This window comes from Watersipora subatra, chromosome 2, assembly GCF_963576615.1.
Source record: "Watersipora subatra chromosome 2, tzWatSuba1.1, whole genome shotgun sequence".
Classification (NCBI taxonomy): domain Eukaryota; kingdom Metazoa; phylum Bryozoa; class Gymnolaemata; order Cheilostomatida; family Watersiporidae; genus Watersipora; species Watersipora subatra.
The window spans coordinates 29,013,328-29,028,531 of record NC_088709.1 but is presented as its reverse complement, the minus strand read 5'-3'; the positions used below and the strand labels follow the sequence as shown (position 1 = coordinate 29,028,531).

The 15,204-nt window shown below is 37.7% G+C and overlaps 3 protein-coding genes across 6 annotated transcripts in view; all 3 read left to right on the top strand.

Moving 5' to 3' along the window:
* Positions 1-11,884, top strand: part of LOC137387779 (furin-like protease kpc-1) — a 52,939-nt gene extending 41,055 nt beyond the window's left edge. The window contains exons 11-16 of the mRNA XM_068074293.1: positions 1,347-1,568; positions 1,896-2,081; positions 2,394-2,509; positions 5,559-5,642; positions 8,306-8,506; positions 10,721-11,884. Coding sequence (XP_067930394.1) covers positions 1,347-1,568; positions 1,896-2,081; positions 2,394-2,509; positions 5,559-5,642; positions 8,306-8,506; positions 10,721-11,100 — 1,189 coding nt within the window. The 3' untranslated portion in view covers positions 11,101-11,884. The remainder of the gene's footprint in view (positions 1-1,346; positions 1,569-1,895; positions 2,082-2,393; positions 2,510-5,558; positions 5,643-8,305; positions 8,507-10,720) is intronic.
* LOC137387277 (probable phosphatase phospho2) overlaps positions 1-15,204 on the top strand; it is a 393,003-nt gene that overhangs the window by 323,989 nt on the left and 53,810 nt on the right. The gene's annotated exons all lie outside the window — the stretch shown is intronic.
* Positions 14,871-15,204, top strand: part of LOC137386764 (insulin-induced gene 1 protein-like) — a 28,818-nt gene continuing 28,484 nt past the window's right edge. The window contains exon 1 of one of the 2 annotated variants that reach the window (XM_068072898.1): positions 14,871-14,950. The gene's annotated coding sequence lies outside the window, so the exon portion shown is untranslated. Of the gene's footprint in view, positions 15,052-15,204 lie in introns of both variants that reach the window. The other variant, XM_068072899.1, reaches the window with a different exon arrangement.

The following is a 15,204-nucleotide window of genomic DNA, read 5'->3' as shown; positions in this document are numbered from 1 at the left end:
GTACAATCATTCGCTTTTCGCAATGTAACCTTGACATCACACACATTGATTTATTTCGATGGCGATTGGGCGATGTTGTTGATAGAGCCTTGCCTTTAGCTTTGTCTATTGATTTGCCTCAGTGTGCCTGATGATTCCTGTGTTCGCATTCCTGCTGGGCTGCCTGATAACCAGTGCAGTTTGGATAATGTAGCACTTCATGTTTTTCACATTCCATCGTTTTTAGTTAGCGCTAACGGGTTATTTTTTATTCTTATCTTTTATTCTTTGCATTAGCTGTTATAAATATAGAATTGGGTCTAGCTACTTATATATATATATATATATATATATATATATATATATTAGCCTCACCTCCTTTATTTAAAGGTTTTTGTTTGTGAGTTGCTTCCTCTTGGTTTAAATGTTTAATATATGCCATTATGATCTGATTGTCTAGATAATGTAATTATACCTCATTAGCTGGTTGGTTAACAATATTTTACCTTGAAAAAAAGTCTTGCTCACAGCAGAAACATGATTTGGATGATATTACTCTTTGTTAACGTTCAACTTCTGTACAGAGCCTTATAGTTCTGTGCAATAGCTCTCAAAAACAAGTCCAATTTAGTCATTACAGTTATGAAAGAACGTTTTTTAAGGTACTCCACTATTAATAGATCTGTTCGTGTACAGGATTTTTATCAATAGAAGGTTCCATTTCTGTACTAAAGAGCACATTAAAGATAAACTTTTTAAAGACAAAATTTTAGTAGCTTTTATCAGAAAGTATCAGTATTTTTCTATCATTTGTGATTGTTTTTAACGTTTGAGGTGATCTGGCTGTTAGGATGTTTCAAGACTAAAATCAACAAATTTGGTTGTAGTCGAAATGAAACTTTCAGAAAAAAATGTATGAAATGGCTTCACTCGTTGCTTTCCTTGCTATAGTTTATATAAGCTATTGCATTTAAATGGCAGTATTATGTGTCTCTATTCTGTCAGTCTCTTTGTAACTACAGACATCATAATCACACTTTTGCCTGATCTGAGCCTTTTAACCGCAATCTAGTTTTGAAGATTTTAATCTTGAAAAATCCTGGCAATGTGATCACCTCAAACATAAAAAACCGCAACTGATAGAAAAATATCATTACTTTTGGAAAAAATCTACTAAAATTTGATGTAGGTTTTTTTTTAAAGCTTGCTATTGGTTTACAAGTCAAACAAACTATACTAGAGTTGATACCTTCAAGGTTATAGACAAATGACATCTCGTTACTTCTGCAAAGCAGTGATGTTGAGGCTTTAGTAGGCTGGTAGCAATTTCATCTATGCCTTCACCTGACTGTCTGTGTTCTTTTTAGCCCGGCTCTAACTTGGAGAGATATGCAGTACCTAGTGGTTCTGTCATCCAACCCTAATAATCTACAAGCTGATGATTGGGTTGTAAACGGAGTCGGTAGACGTGTCAGCCATCACTTTGGATACGGTATAATGAATGCTGGCAAAATGGTGGAGTTGGCAAAGAACTGGACAGCGGTTCCTGCTCAGAGGATATGTGAGATTGTGGCACCAGACAGAAATAGGTATGCTGGTAGTTTGTCAGGCGAAAATAGGTGTTATTGTATTTAGTTAGTGGAGATAAAGGAGTAGCGAATAAAGAAAGGGAGTTGAAGGTTGTGTCAAACTGAACTAGGTGAGTTAAAGAAAGTGATGACCGAAAGCAGGTGGGTTGAAGGCTCTCTCAGACTGGACTAGGTGAGTTAACAGAAGTGATACCCAAAAGCAGGTGACCTAGAGGGGTTGCATATTCCCTTTGCTCGCCCTAGAAAGGCATGCTTGGCAAAATATCAAAAAATATCCATTTTTGTAGTGCATGGGAAAACAACTTCTAACTGATGCTTCTTTTACAGACTGATTCACTCAGAAGGGAAATTGTCCATCAAGGTAAAGACAAATGGTTGTGAAGGGACATCCCATCACGTAATGTACCTAGAGCATGTGCAGGCTAAGCTTTCCCTTACTAGCTCTTACAGAGGGGACGTCACTATATATCTCACATCACCTATGGGTACCAAGTCTACATTGCTGTCTCCCAGGTTGGTCTAACTTCTTGTTCTGTTATAGACAAGTGTCTCTTTTACACAATTTTGAATATAAAATTTAAAGGAATATAGGCATTTTAGGGTTTTTGGTATCTTTGCACTTTCATTGGTTAGTAATATATGAATTAACTAGTTATCCTGCAGTCAGGTGGTTTAATCAGTTTGGTCAGAATGACTTAGGACTGACTTGCCATTGCGTATGTTGTAATTACTGACTTTTCTTCATTCAAAATGTCTGCCTTAGAGTGCTCAGTCTTCAGTATAGATCAAGCCTTCTCATATGCGTTCTTATGTGTATCGGTGCAGGGCTAATGACAATAACAACAAAGGTTTTAATGAGTGGGAATTCATGACAACTCACAACTGGGGGGAATATTCCACCGGCGAGTGGATCCTTGAAGTCGAGAATGGAGTGAGGGCGGGTAAGTGACATCTTCCATAGATAAATTATTTTTTACAAAACATTAGCTAGTACATTAGTTAGTTCGTCCGCCTTGGCTCCTTTACTTGACTTAGCCAGTGTTTATTGCATAAATAACAGGCTAACTGACAGCATTTTAAAATTCCATATATGCATACTGATATAATTATGATATTTCATTTGTCAGCATTTTTTTTCATGTTAGCAAAAGAAAAACCAGTCTTGAGGAGAAAAACACTCGTAATGTGAGCTCCAAGCTGTAATATATGATGGTCATTTCTTCAGCAAAAACAGACATGAATTATAACGTCAACGCTGACGATTAGCCAATACGTGAACGCGAAGCAAAAGCTCTCCTGTTGGTCACAATTCTTAAACATTGTTCCCATCTAGTCACCGCAAAACATTGTTATGGTCGCCCAACATAGCAGATAGTTGTAACGCAAGGTTGAAGCGGATTGCACAATTACTGAAAACAGTCTCTGTCATATTTATACATCACTCCTTAACTTTCGGGAGGTGGTTATACAATTACAGTAATCGGTTTGTGTGTACATCTTGTGGAGTGTGCTAGCAAGAAATTTTTCATTCTCACAAACAGGAACTTTAAAGAATTGTCCATAAAAATTAGCTATTCTTGGAAGCCATCCGTTTAAAAACTATTTGTGCATTCTCTGCTTTCATGAATAAGGATTTTGAACGGACAATTTTTAGAAAATCTAGTTGAAAAAACAAGTGATATTAATATAATTTTATAGCATTGCTGCTGTTTTTGGTCGATATTTTGCTAAGATTGCTATTCTTTCTGTGCATTTTTGTGACTTAAAAACATTGATAAAACCTTGTATTTGGTGGGAATTACACAAAAATATTATTGAAACTCCAATCTGTAAATACAATCTGCTGTCAATTCAATAAAAATTTGTGCAGTCAGTTAGCCTTTAAAGATGACCTTGCACAAAGTCGTAGTAGATTTTATCAGCAAAAATTGGTATTTTTCTAGATTTTAGATTTTATCGGAAAGTATTGATATTTTTCTATCATTTATGATTATTTTTGATGTTTGAGGTGATCTGGCTGCCAGGATGTTTAAAGAATTAAAAATCTACAAAACTTGATCGCAGTTAAAATGTTTACATCAAGTGAAAGTGCAATCATGATGTCTATAGTTGTAAAGAGACTCGCAGAATAACTACAACTATAACTATCAACTGGTGATCTCATTTTGGTATGGGTTTTTCTTGAGCATTTTAACGGCGATCAAGTTTTGTCGATTTTTAATTCTTGAAATATCCTGGCAGTTAGATCACCCCAAACATCAAAACCAATCGCAAATGATAGAAAAGTACCGATATTTGTTGATAAAATCTACTGAAATTTGTGCAAACTGCATTTTTAAGCGGGTGTTGATACTTGGTAAGATATGAATATACTTGTCAATATGTGAATATACTTGGCAATATGTGAATATACTTGGCAATATGTGAATATACTTGGCAATATGTGAATATACTTGGTAATATGTGAATATACTTGGCAATACATGAATATACTTGGTAATATGTGAATATACTTGGCAATATGTGAATATACTTGGCAATACATGAATATACTTGGCAATATGTGAATATACTTGGCAATATGTGAATATACTTGGCAATATGTGAATATACTTGGCAATATGTGAATATACTTGGCAATATGTGAATATACTTGGTAATATGTGAATATACTTGGTAATATGTGAATATACTTGGTAATATGTGAATATACTTGGTAATATGTGAATATACTTGGTAAGATGTGAATATACTAGGTAATATGTGAATATACTTGGTAATATGTGAATATACTTGGTAATATGTGAATATACTTGGTAAGATGTGAATATACTTGGTAAGATGTGAATATTATGCTGAACTGTTCTTGTTCTGATATTGATTGTCTGCTGGGTGTAACTAGTTGACTGACGAGGCTGAGCCTATGTGCACGATTGGCCATTCACTGGCTATCTCTTAACCTGGTTTACAGCGACTCCAGCAACATTGCTTGACTGGAATCTTGTATTGTTTGGTACGAGTATTGACCCTCTCGAACCGTCACACAACGGCGGTAAAGAAATTGTACGAAATATGAGAAATAGAGCTCATGATCCTAATGAAGGAGATGGTCTGATTTCATCAGCGCTGAGGGACAGTCTGGCGCGGGCGGGTATTATTCCACCCGAGGAGCGATGGATGGTGCAAAATAGTAGGCCTGAGGCTCAAGTATATAAACCTCCTATGTACAATGATGAGAACCGCCCCAGATTTGAGATCATAAAACCTTCTGCACACGTCTATGCTGTCAACAACGCTCAATTTGAGGATTCTGATTGGTCGAAAGACATCATTATAGAGAAAAACTGGTGGACAACTCCTGCGACTGCCGGTATTTGTAAAGTCGTCTATCACCTGCCAAGCAATGCCACCTAAACTCGCTGTTGTCTCTTTTTTTGGTGCCCTGTGATTGGTATCAGTAGAAAAGGTCATGTCGCACTAGCCATGCTTTCGCTTTGCCATTAGTTCGTAGTATGTATAACAGATGTACTAGGGGTCAGCTGACCCGCAAATAAATATGGTTTGCTGGTGTGTCTGCACAACATTGTTTTTAGTATCAAGTATTTAGGTCTAGCCTTGGTTCTAGCTCTGTCTCTGCTGATCTATTAGTCAACATTGACTTGGTGCGCAGCATTTTTCGTTGGCTAGGTTCGTTTGGATCGTGGAATCCTAGCTTTATACCTAAATTCTAAACGGGCTATTGTTCTATGATTAAGTTTGGTTCGACTCGAAAATTTGTCAGATAGAGATAGTCCATCGAAATCAGTGTCTGGTTAAAATCAGTTTTGTACTGGTTCTGTTGGTTCTGAGGCTAGCTTTTAGAGCAGTCAGTAACGCGATTGGCTGCATCACAAGATGCATCGTCACCATCCAACTGCTTTCACTGTCTCACTATTGTACGTAGTATTGCTAATTCTGTTTATTTTATGTTACTCAATGTGTTTATTTTAGTTTCTACTCTACATGAGTTTATATTAATCTTACATGGAACAGACACTATGCCACACACCTTGTTAGACACGTCATTGTTCACTGGTAAGACAACTCCAGGGGAAGCTCCTCCAATGGTCACCCCTGCGCCTAACTCTGGCACCCTTATGACCTTAACTCCTTTAGCTAATATCCTTAGCCTTGTTTTTTCTGCCCTCGACAAGCTGCTAACCTTCTGTCTTGGCATCCTTTTTTAACGAGTTTTGTTCATAACAATCAGGGTGGTGTTACATCTTTCTCCCTGAGCATTGTCCGCATCGTAACGCTTGCACATTTCTATTGCTCTTACTGCTAAGCTTCATGCCTGTTTGTGTATTAGTAGTTAACTCTCTTGACTTTTCATGCATTTTATTCATTACCTTGGTTTACAGGATCTGGGAGTTTATTTAAAGTATATTTCATTTGCAATCTTGAGCTTTTAGGGTTTCAGCAATTTGAATTTTAAAAAATTGGCCTTTTTTGCCATTTTGTTTTAGCTTTTTTTTTATTTTTAGTCTAGATCTGCCATTCGCATCTTGCAACTCCTAGTGCTTACAAAATTTCAATTTTATACATTCAAGTTCGGACACTAAAAATGGCTGCTGTATCTTTTTGTTGTAAGACAGTTGTTTCCAATATGTGCTAAATATAGTTTTATATTTTGTAAAATCTATATTACTGATCATAAAGTATGTCATACTCCGTAACAGCTTGTTCCTTGCTTGTAATATTTGAATGTAACCTTAACATTGTCCGTTAGTGCCCTCTGGAGAAGTATTATGCTTATGCTTACTGTAATGTACATGTATGTTGATGGTCTAGCAATGCCGGCACTGTAGGGTATCGGCATGTCTAAAATAATTCTTTTTTTTGACAGCTACGCGTTATATTGCTTTGTTTCCTTTATTTGCTAACCTTGTTGCTAACATATGCTTTTACCTGCGGTCTATATAACTGTATAACTACAACACATAATCGCCAAAAATATGTGTACCTGCAGAATACGTGTAACTGCTATCAGATATTTTTTGTATATGAAAAATCTGTCTAACATTTTGTTTTTTTCTGCTAGAAATCACGATCGTTTTTATAGCGTTTTCTTTTTTTGCCGCTCTGTCTTGACCCCTCAGAGGGAGGTGACCAACATTTAACCATTGCCTGTACTTCAAAAGGCGCCAAAATGAAAAATGCCATTGTTTCTCACGCTTCATGTCAACCTGTTTCTTATAATTATTATTATTGTAATTATTATTATGTTGCTTCTAACCAGTGATGCTGCCAAGACAATATAAATGTTTCACATACGAAAAAATATCATAATAATGCTGATGACAGCTTAGAAGTCGATGCAGTTATTGTATTTCGAACCAAAGAGCAGTTAAATATTCTGATATAAACTTCATCAAGGGTGTTCTAAAAATACCATTTAATCTTACTGACTGGGTTAGAGGTCACCAAACGCTTATGTCTATGTTATTCTGCGTCCTTCCTGCATTTAATTATGCTGTAACCTTACTTCCAAGGCTAGTTTGATGTGTTTATTGCGTAATGGTCCGGAGCAGTGTTTGGGCTGTCTTGACAACGCAAGTTTGCATTACTCTTTCTTTCTTCTTCTTCCTGTGGTGAGTGGCTATCATATATGTTATCTTACACAAAGCATGGTATGGCTCGCAATGTAGACTCTTAGCCGCATGAAGTCATTCTTAGTATGTTCTTTTTTGTTTCTTTGGAGAGGACAGTTTAATTGAAGGAACTTGCTACAAAAATATGGTTGATTTCAAAAATATCATTTCATTTTTTCTTCTTTATGGCTCCAAAACTGCTGTTGAAATGTCTTTGAAGGTGATCACCATTTTCTTGCAACATTATCAAATTCCTTTCTAAGAGAAGACGACTTCACAAGGCATGATTCATTCAAGTTCATTCATGCGGTGTTTTCCCTTATGTCTGTGGTTATGTTGCTTTTACTTATTCTTGCTTTCTAATGCCACCTGCTCTGCTTGTCAATCTCATGCTTTGTTAATATTTTCAGTTCATACTTTTATACATCTTTGCAATCGAACTACTGCATACAAAAATAATTTTTTCTGAAATTTGTAATATGAAATTTGCAATATATAAAAACCTAAATATATAGATTTAAATTAGGTATAGAAAAAATTGAAGGAATAATCTATAAAAAAAATGGTTTTCATTTTAACTTTTCTTAGATGTGGCTCTCTCCAATGCTAAATTACGTGTTTTTATGTTTTCTATTTTATTTTCAATTTTCCTTTTATATAAAAACCTGTATTGATTCTGAAAAATGTCCAATGTTGGGATATTACTGTGACAGTAGTGTCAAAATTTTGCTTGAGTTTCGCATCATATGTTGGAAAATTGGTACACTGATGTGATCGTAAGTAGAGGTTGGCATGTAACTTTGTTTCCTTTGATTAGTTCAAACAGTTTTGTGTTATATGCTTGCTCTAATTTCAGTTGTAAATAATTCATAACTTGGTCATAGTGTACATTTTGCCTCTCCAACAGTTTCATTCTTTTCGAGTTCAACATTGTAAATCTATCTTTACCCAAAGCTTATAAAACCGCTTGCTTCCTTTTTACAAGCGCATCTGCTCAAAGTCAACTGCACACTATGATCACAGCTCTTTATAGATTTGAGGGTTGTGAGTGTTTCTCAAGTATTTGTTTTATTTGTTCCGCTGATGAGGTGACATCTATCGCTGCAGATCCGTCAATGGCATGCGCTGCTAAAGAGCTTCTATATAGAAATGAGTGTGTCAAGGAGTGTCCGGCTGGCTGGTACGGCAGCAAACGCCTTTGCCAGCCATGCCATGTCTCTTGCGCTTCCTGTGTCTCATACACCAACAACTCATGCACAGAATGCTACTACGGTTCACTCCTGTTTGATGGGGGTTGCCTATCCGCTGGTAAGGTTATTTGTGGTTAGAGGGATATGTGTGACAGAAACTCTTGCCTGCTCGTTGGGTCGTGAGTGGCTATTGAGCAAGTGGGCCGAGCTTGCTGTTTATTTCGAGTTCTTGAAAAGCAGACGTAAAACACTTTCAAAGAGTTCCAAATTCACATAAATAAATACTAGGACATCCAGTATTTTCAGAGTTTTATGCACAATTCTTTTGAAGAATAATAATTGAAAATTGCTGCTTATTGAAAACTTATCCATATTAATCATTAGAAAAGTCTTTATTAAATAGTATATGGTTTGTGATGATTGTTAGTAAGATTAAGGAAGTAAATCATTGCTACCAGCAAATATCGTAAAATGTCAGCTGTTTTCATGAGTTTGGACAGTGCTGTAGTGTTTACTAGAGACAACTGATTTGTACTCACTTGGTCTTAAGTTAGAACTTGCATTTTTAAAAGTTTACTCATTTTTTCTGTTTTACTTAATTTTGCTGCCTTGGTGGAGAATTGGCGTACTGTCATCGGAGAATTAGATAAACACAGACAGTTGAAGGTGAAAAATGAATGGCCATAACTGATGGCATTACTACTACTACTGCACTACTACTACTACTGCTGCACTACTACAACTGTATTACTACTGCTGCTACTACTACTGCACTACTACTACTGTACTACTTCTACTTCACTACTACTACTACGCTACTACTACTGCACTACTACTACTGCACTACTACTACTGCACTACTACTGCACTACTACTGCACTACTACTGTACTACTACTGCACTACTACTACTGTACTACCTCTACTGCACTACTACTACTGCACTACTTCTACTGCACTACTACTGCACTACTACACTACTACTACTGCACTACTACTGCGCTGCTACTACTGCACTACTACTACTGCACTACTACTACTACTACTTCTGCATCACTGCTACTGCACTACTACTACTGCAATACTACTACTGCTACAATACTACTACTACTCCACCACTACTGCAATACTACTACTACTGCACTACTACTGCAATACTACTACTACTGCACTACTACTACTGCACTACTACTACTGCTACAATACTACTACTACTGCACCACTACTACTGCAATACTACTACTGCACTACTACTACTGCGCTGCTACTACTGCACTACTGCTACTACTACTTCTGCATCACTACTACTGCACTACTACTACTGCAATACTACTACTACACTACTACTACTGCACCACCACTAATGCAATACTACTGCTACTGCACTACTACTACTGCAATACTACTACTACTACTGCACTACTACTACTGCTACAATACTACTACTACTGCACCACTACTACTGCAATACTACTACTGCACTACTACTACTGCACTACTACTACTGCACTACTACTACTACTACTGCACTGTTACTACTGCAATACTACTACTGCACTACTACTACTGCACTACTACTACTGCACTACTACTACTACTGCATTACTACTACACTACTCCTACTACTGCACTACTACTACTGCACTCCTACTACTGCACTACTACTACTGCATTCCTACTACTGCACTACTACTACAGTTGCACTACTACTGCTGCTTGGTATCAGTTGTTGGGAAAATCGATTTAGCAGTTTTGTTGAATGAGAAAAAAGCACTAAGTTTTTTGTCAGCGGTTCTGACAGTTGTATAATTTTCTGACATTTTGCTTTTTGCCTGTTTTTTCAATTTTAACATTTTAGTTATAAAAAATTCAAATTATCTTCTTGTTATTTTCTTTCCGTTGTGCATGTGTAGTGACGATTTGTATTGCTTGAGCATTTTAACTCGCTATATTAACTAGTCTTTAAGCTAGTTCATAGCAGGAGTTTGAAAATATTTGATTATGCTAATCCCATAGAGACTTGAAGGTACTTTTGTTTATTTTAAAATTAAAGATTGTTAAAAAGGCATATCTAGTCCAATTTGCTTGGTTAAAATTACTAAACTTTTGGAAAGTATTCATCAAACATTTGGGTAAGTTTTTTGGTGATGGTACCAGCTTGGTTCCACTGAAAATATTAGGTTTAGTTAGTTTTGTAAATAGAAATGCTTCTTTTTATTTTTCTCTTCACAAAAAATACTTCTGTATGAAAACACCGTGTATCATTATTCGTAATCCTATTTTGCCTATTTAAACTAACATTAGTCATTAAACTGTTTTTGTCATTTTTTCAGGCAATGGAATAAAAATCGATGCTGGAGCATCATTAGAAAACAAAGGTTTGGCTCCCAACACGTTATGGTGGCTGATGGTTGGTGCGACGACGGCTGTTTGCCTTCTCGTTATATTCTTAGTTCTTCTTTCCATATACTACGCTTATACCCAGCGATACCTCTGCTCTGACATTACTATCTGTGGAGCGTCTAACAAAACGAGCACCATTTCTTCCAATACAACAACGGCTTCCACTGGCCAAAGGCTAGGCATGACCCCTGAGCACGCCGTACTCACTTCTCAAAATTCTAGTCAACAGGAACTTATGACATCGGAAGACGAGGGAGAGCTCAATGAAACACGAAAATTTCGCCGATATATTCACCAGGAAGTTGTGTGATGAGCCTGTGCAGAATATGGTCAGAAATCTCATTTATAACCTACAGCTTGAGTTTGCAAGAGCCGCAGGCTACAAACGTCAATGTTTTTGGTGCTCTCATGGCTGAACTAGGCAGAAGACATGGCGATAAGCGAGAGCTCTTTGCTGGATTTTCAAAAATGATCAAGTTATTTTGTTAGAGCTATTAAACTAAGATGAAATGTAAGTTTTCATGGTGTTAGTATGAAACTTCTGGTTGCTTGATGAGCGCCGTTTTACGTCTTTATTTGCTAGAGCTTTTGTAGGACACAAATATTTGTGCTACGCTACGGTGTTTCAGTGATATTACCAGTGCTCAAGCAAAGTAAAACTTCTAAAAGGTTATTATATCTGAAAAATGTCTTCCGCTTTAGAGAATTGCACAAAATTGTAGTCACACAAACTCTGTACATATACATAGCACTTATGTATTGTGTTTATTGAATGCTTTGATGCCGCATCTATGTAGATTCAGTTTACACTCTTTAAACATTTGTTGCCTATTTTTTTTATTTATCATATTTGTACATAATGGCAGAACCTACCTCTTTATTTCTTATCAGTTGTACGTCTGCAGTATTTTACTGTGGAGTTGAGTATTTGTTTATATCTACGTTGATATTATTGCTGTCGTAACATTATCATTAAGCATATGAACTTCATTGAAGTGTCTCTGTTTTATTTATTGATCTTGCACACATGTGAATTATAATTTTTATACTATTGTTATCATGCCATATGAAAAATATACAATTCCACTCTTTCATTTCTAATTCATTATTTATTTCAATAATTTTGCAAAAATTATTGTTTTGTCTCCTGATAAGTAATGACTTGATAAAGAACCAACTGAACTAGAGTCTCTTTAGTTCACACGGTACCACGAGTGTTTACTTTCAGGAGAGAAGTAATACGATAGTGTAGTGATATGGTAATTTGATAGTGTTGTGATAAGTTGATGCGATAGTGTAGTGATGAATTAATACGATAGTGTAGTGCTAAATTAATACGATAATACAGTGATAAGTCGAGGTGATTATATCGAATTGTGTTGGACAATTGTGAAGTGTGTAGACGCCTTGGCGAGGTTCATTGAGGTGTAGTGACTACCAATAGATACACAAACGGATTTCAATAGCCCGTTCCGTTATTATTTCTGTTCAGTGATTTCTATATAACTTTTTCGAATTAATATAGAATAATAATGGCTGAAAGAAGGGCTAGTGCAAACATTTTTGCTAGCTTCCCTGTGCTAGATATTTTGGCTACTGATGTATTTGGTAGTTGGAAAAGGTTTAGCGGAGAGTTTACACTCTGTATGGAGATGAAGGCTTTTGAGATGGGTGAGAGGGAGGAGACGGTGGGGGAAAAGGCCGTCATAGTCCCTAACTTCACACCTAGGGCTCAATTACTAGCACTCTTAAAAGCCATAGGCCAAAAGGGTAGGGAAACCCGAAGATCGTTAGGATTTGAATCTAATAACCCAGACTCAACTTTCAACCAGGCTTGGGACCTGCTGAGCCGGCATTATGAAAGAGAGAAAAAAGTCTACGTCAGGACCGAAAAGTTGGTTTCTGCGAAACAACTTCGGGAGAAAACGACAGAGATTTCCTCCTTAGAGTAGAGCGGCTTAGTAGCCAGCTTGGTTTTGGCACGAATGATGATTCACAGAAGAGCTTTGCTCTGGTCATTGCCGTGAATGAATTACGTGACACAAAATTATGTAGAGATTTGATGGCCCAAAATAATCTGTATTGGGAGAGGTTTGTAAACTTTCTCTGGACCAAAAATGTAGCGCAAGAGACTTCAAATATGCTCGCGGCAGAGTCTAGTTCTAATCGACCTGCTTCCGCTCAACTTAGTGCGACATCGGAAGCGGCAATGCCAATCCCTGGGGCTAGTACCTTTTCGGAGGCTGCAAGTGTAGGGGCTACTGGACAGCTGCGTGCCAAGCAGGAGGTTGGTGAGGTACAACGGCGAGAGGTCGGGGACTGTCGTCGAAAGAAAAGAGATAGTAGTGACAGCTACAAGGTTCGAGGATGCAATGAGTGTTATGATGACTACAGATGCGATTCTAGCAGTCGTGAGAGTAGTAAAGAACGCCATGGGTATCATAATGGTTACAGATACTGCTCTAGCAGCTGTGAAGGTAGTCATGGAACACGCTATCACTGGCACCGTTACAGTCTCAGCAGTGATTCAGATGGCCCCAAAGACCGTACATACAGGAATAGTCATTAGGGAAAGCGTCATGGTTCTCCGTACCGGAGAAGGGATGACACCTGCCATGAGTGTGGCTCAATAGATCACTTTGTGAAAACCTGCCTTCATGTTAGATGCGATACTTGCAAGAAACTTTGGCACATGGCAGGTGAGTGCGACAGGCCAAGCCAATGTTGTACATGTGATGGCAAGTATCACGCTGAAAGCGAGTGTCCTTTTAAATCAAGGAAATTTCCAATTGAGATTCTAGTTGACTAGCAGACGTATTTTGAGGGAGAGTTGCGGGCCCTCAAAGAACAGCATGCCGCACCAAAGAGACGGTACGAGGCTGAACCGGAAGAATTTGAGAGACGGAAGTAAGAGCTCCGTGCTAGGAAACAAGAGAAACCTGCTCATCGAAAACCGTACTGAACTGACGAATGTAGCCAAAGACCTTGCTCTAAAAGGGGACTGTGCTGAACAGCCTGCCAGCGGCGGCCAGAGCCATAGAAACCCCCGTTCATGGGCTGTCGAGAGAGAAAGCATGGACACTGCGGATGATGACTTGTTATTTAATTCAGGTGAAACTGCAGTTTGAACCTCGAAATAATGTTGGAAGAGATCTCAGACTCTCCACTCTTTTCAAAGGGTAGTTTCCAGGATCCACCGCAACCTTCACAAAATCTTGCGTTTCGATGAATACCTGGAGTATCAGCGCGCCCTTGAGGCGTAAGGTAGAACTACCAGGTTCTACTCACAGAGACGCCAGATTCTACGGGAAACCCATATTTTCCTAGGTGCACCTAAGTGTGCAGGAGATCAGCAAATAGTCGCTTACAGACTATATACAGGTTGCAGAGGACTAGGTCTCACGGGATCTCCCAGAATCCAGATGAACATCCCCTGAAAGAAAGCTGTTTTCGTCAAACAAAGGGAGATGTGATATTATCAGCTCGCCACAACTCCGGCTTGACCGGAGGTAAAGAGAAAAAGCGCAAGACCGTTAGAGAGAGGAAGATCTTCTAGTGACTCGCTTACGGCTTGAAGCTCAGTAAGTGAGGACGTGTTTGTTTTGTCTCCTGATAAGTAACAACTTGATAAAGAACCCACTAAACTGGAGTCTCTTTAGTTCAGTTTTATTGTTAACACCTAGGAAACTAACAAAACAATGTGTAGGCTAATTAATTGAATAGTCATACTAGCAGTTGTGATCTCATGCAGGTGGTAAAAATAACTGACATATCTGTCTATAGGCTGATTTAACTGTCTCTGATAGGTCAGATAAGTTAATGCAACAACAAGCTTTATACTATGTATTCACCACACTTAGTCACGAAAACTACAAGAAGCTGTGTGATCATTTTTAATGTCTGTAAATTCACTCGACATGACAAAAGCTATTTGGCAAAAAGTTAGCTACTCTTGCAACAAGATCAACAGAGTAAAGACAACTGCAACATTTTGACGTCAAACTGACGTCGAACTAGACCTTGAATTACTGTCAAGAGCGCTCCAAACTTAGCGGTTTAATTTATTCTATTTGCCAACGCATTGATTAGAACGCAGCTATAACTCCGTTCAGATCGCTACTCAGCGAAACTATTTTGAAGGTGGTGAGTTGAGCTAATAGGTTAGTATGTAATTCATCAGGTTCACTTTCAGTTCACACACGTTTGTAATAAATAGTTTATACATTCAAAGTATTGATCAACTTGATAGTATTTGTCGTTGGTAAGTTGCTTCAAATAGTATTGCATTGCTAAATGTTTATTTGAGGGACGTGTGACTAAAACCCCAATTTTGATTACACGTCTACGTTGAACTATCCTTGAGTCATTTCGACAGTCGAATTCTTTCTGGGGCTTTACTATGTTTTGGCTCCCT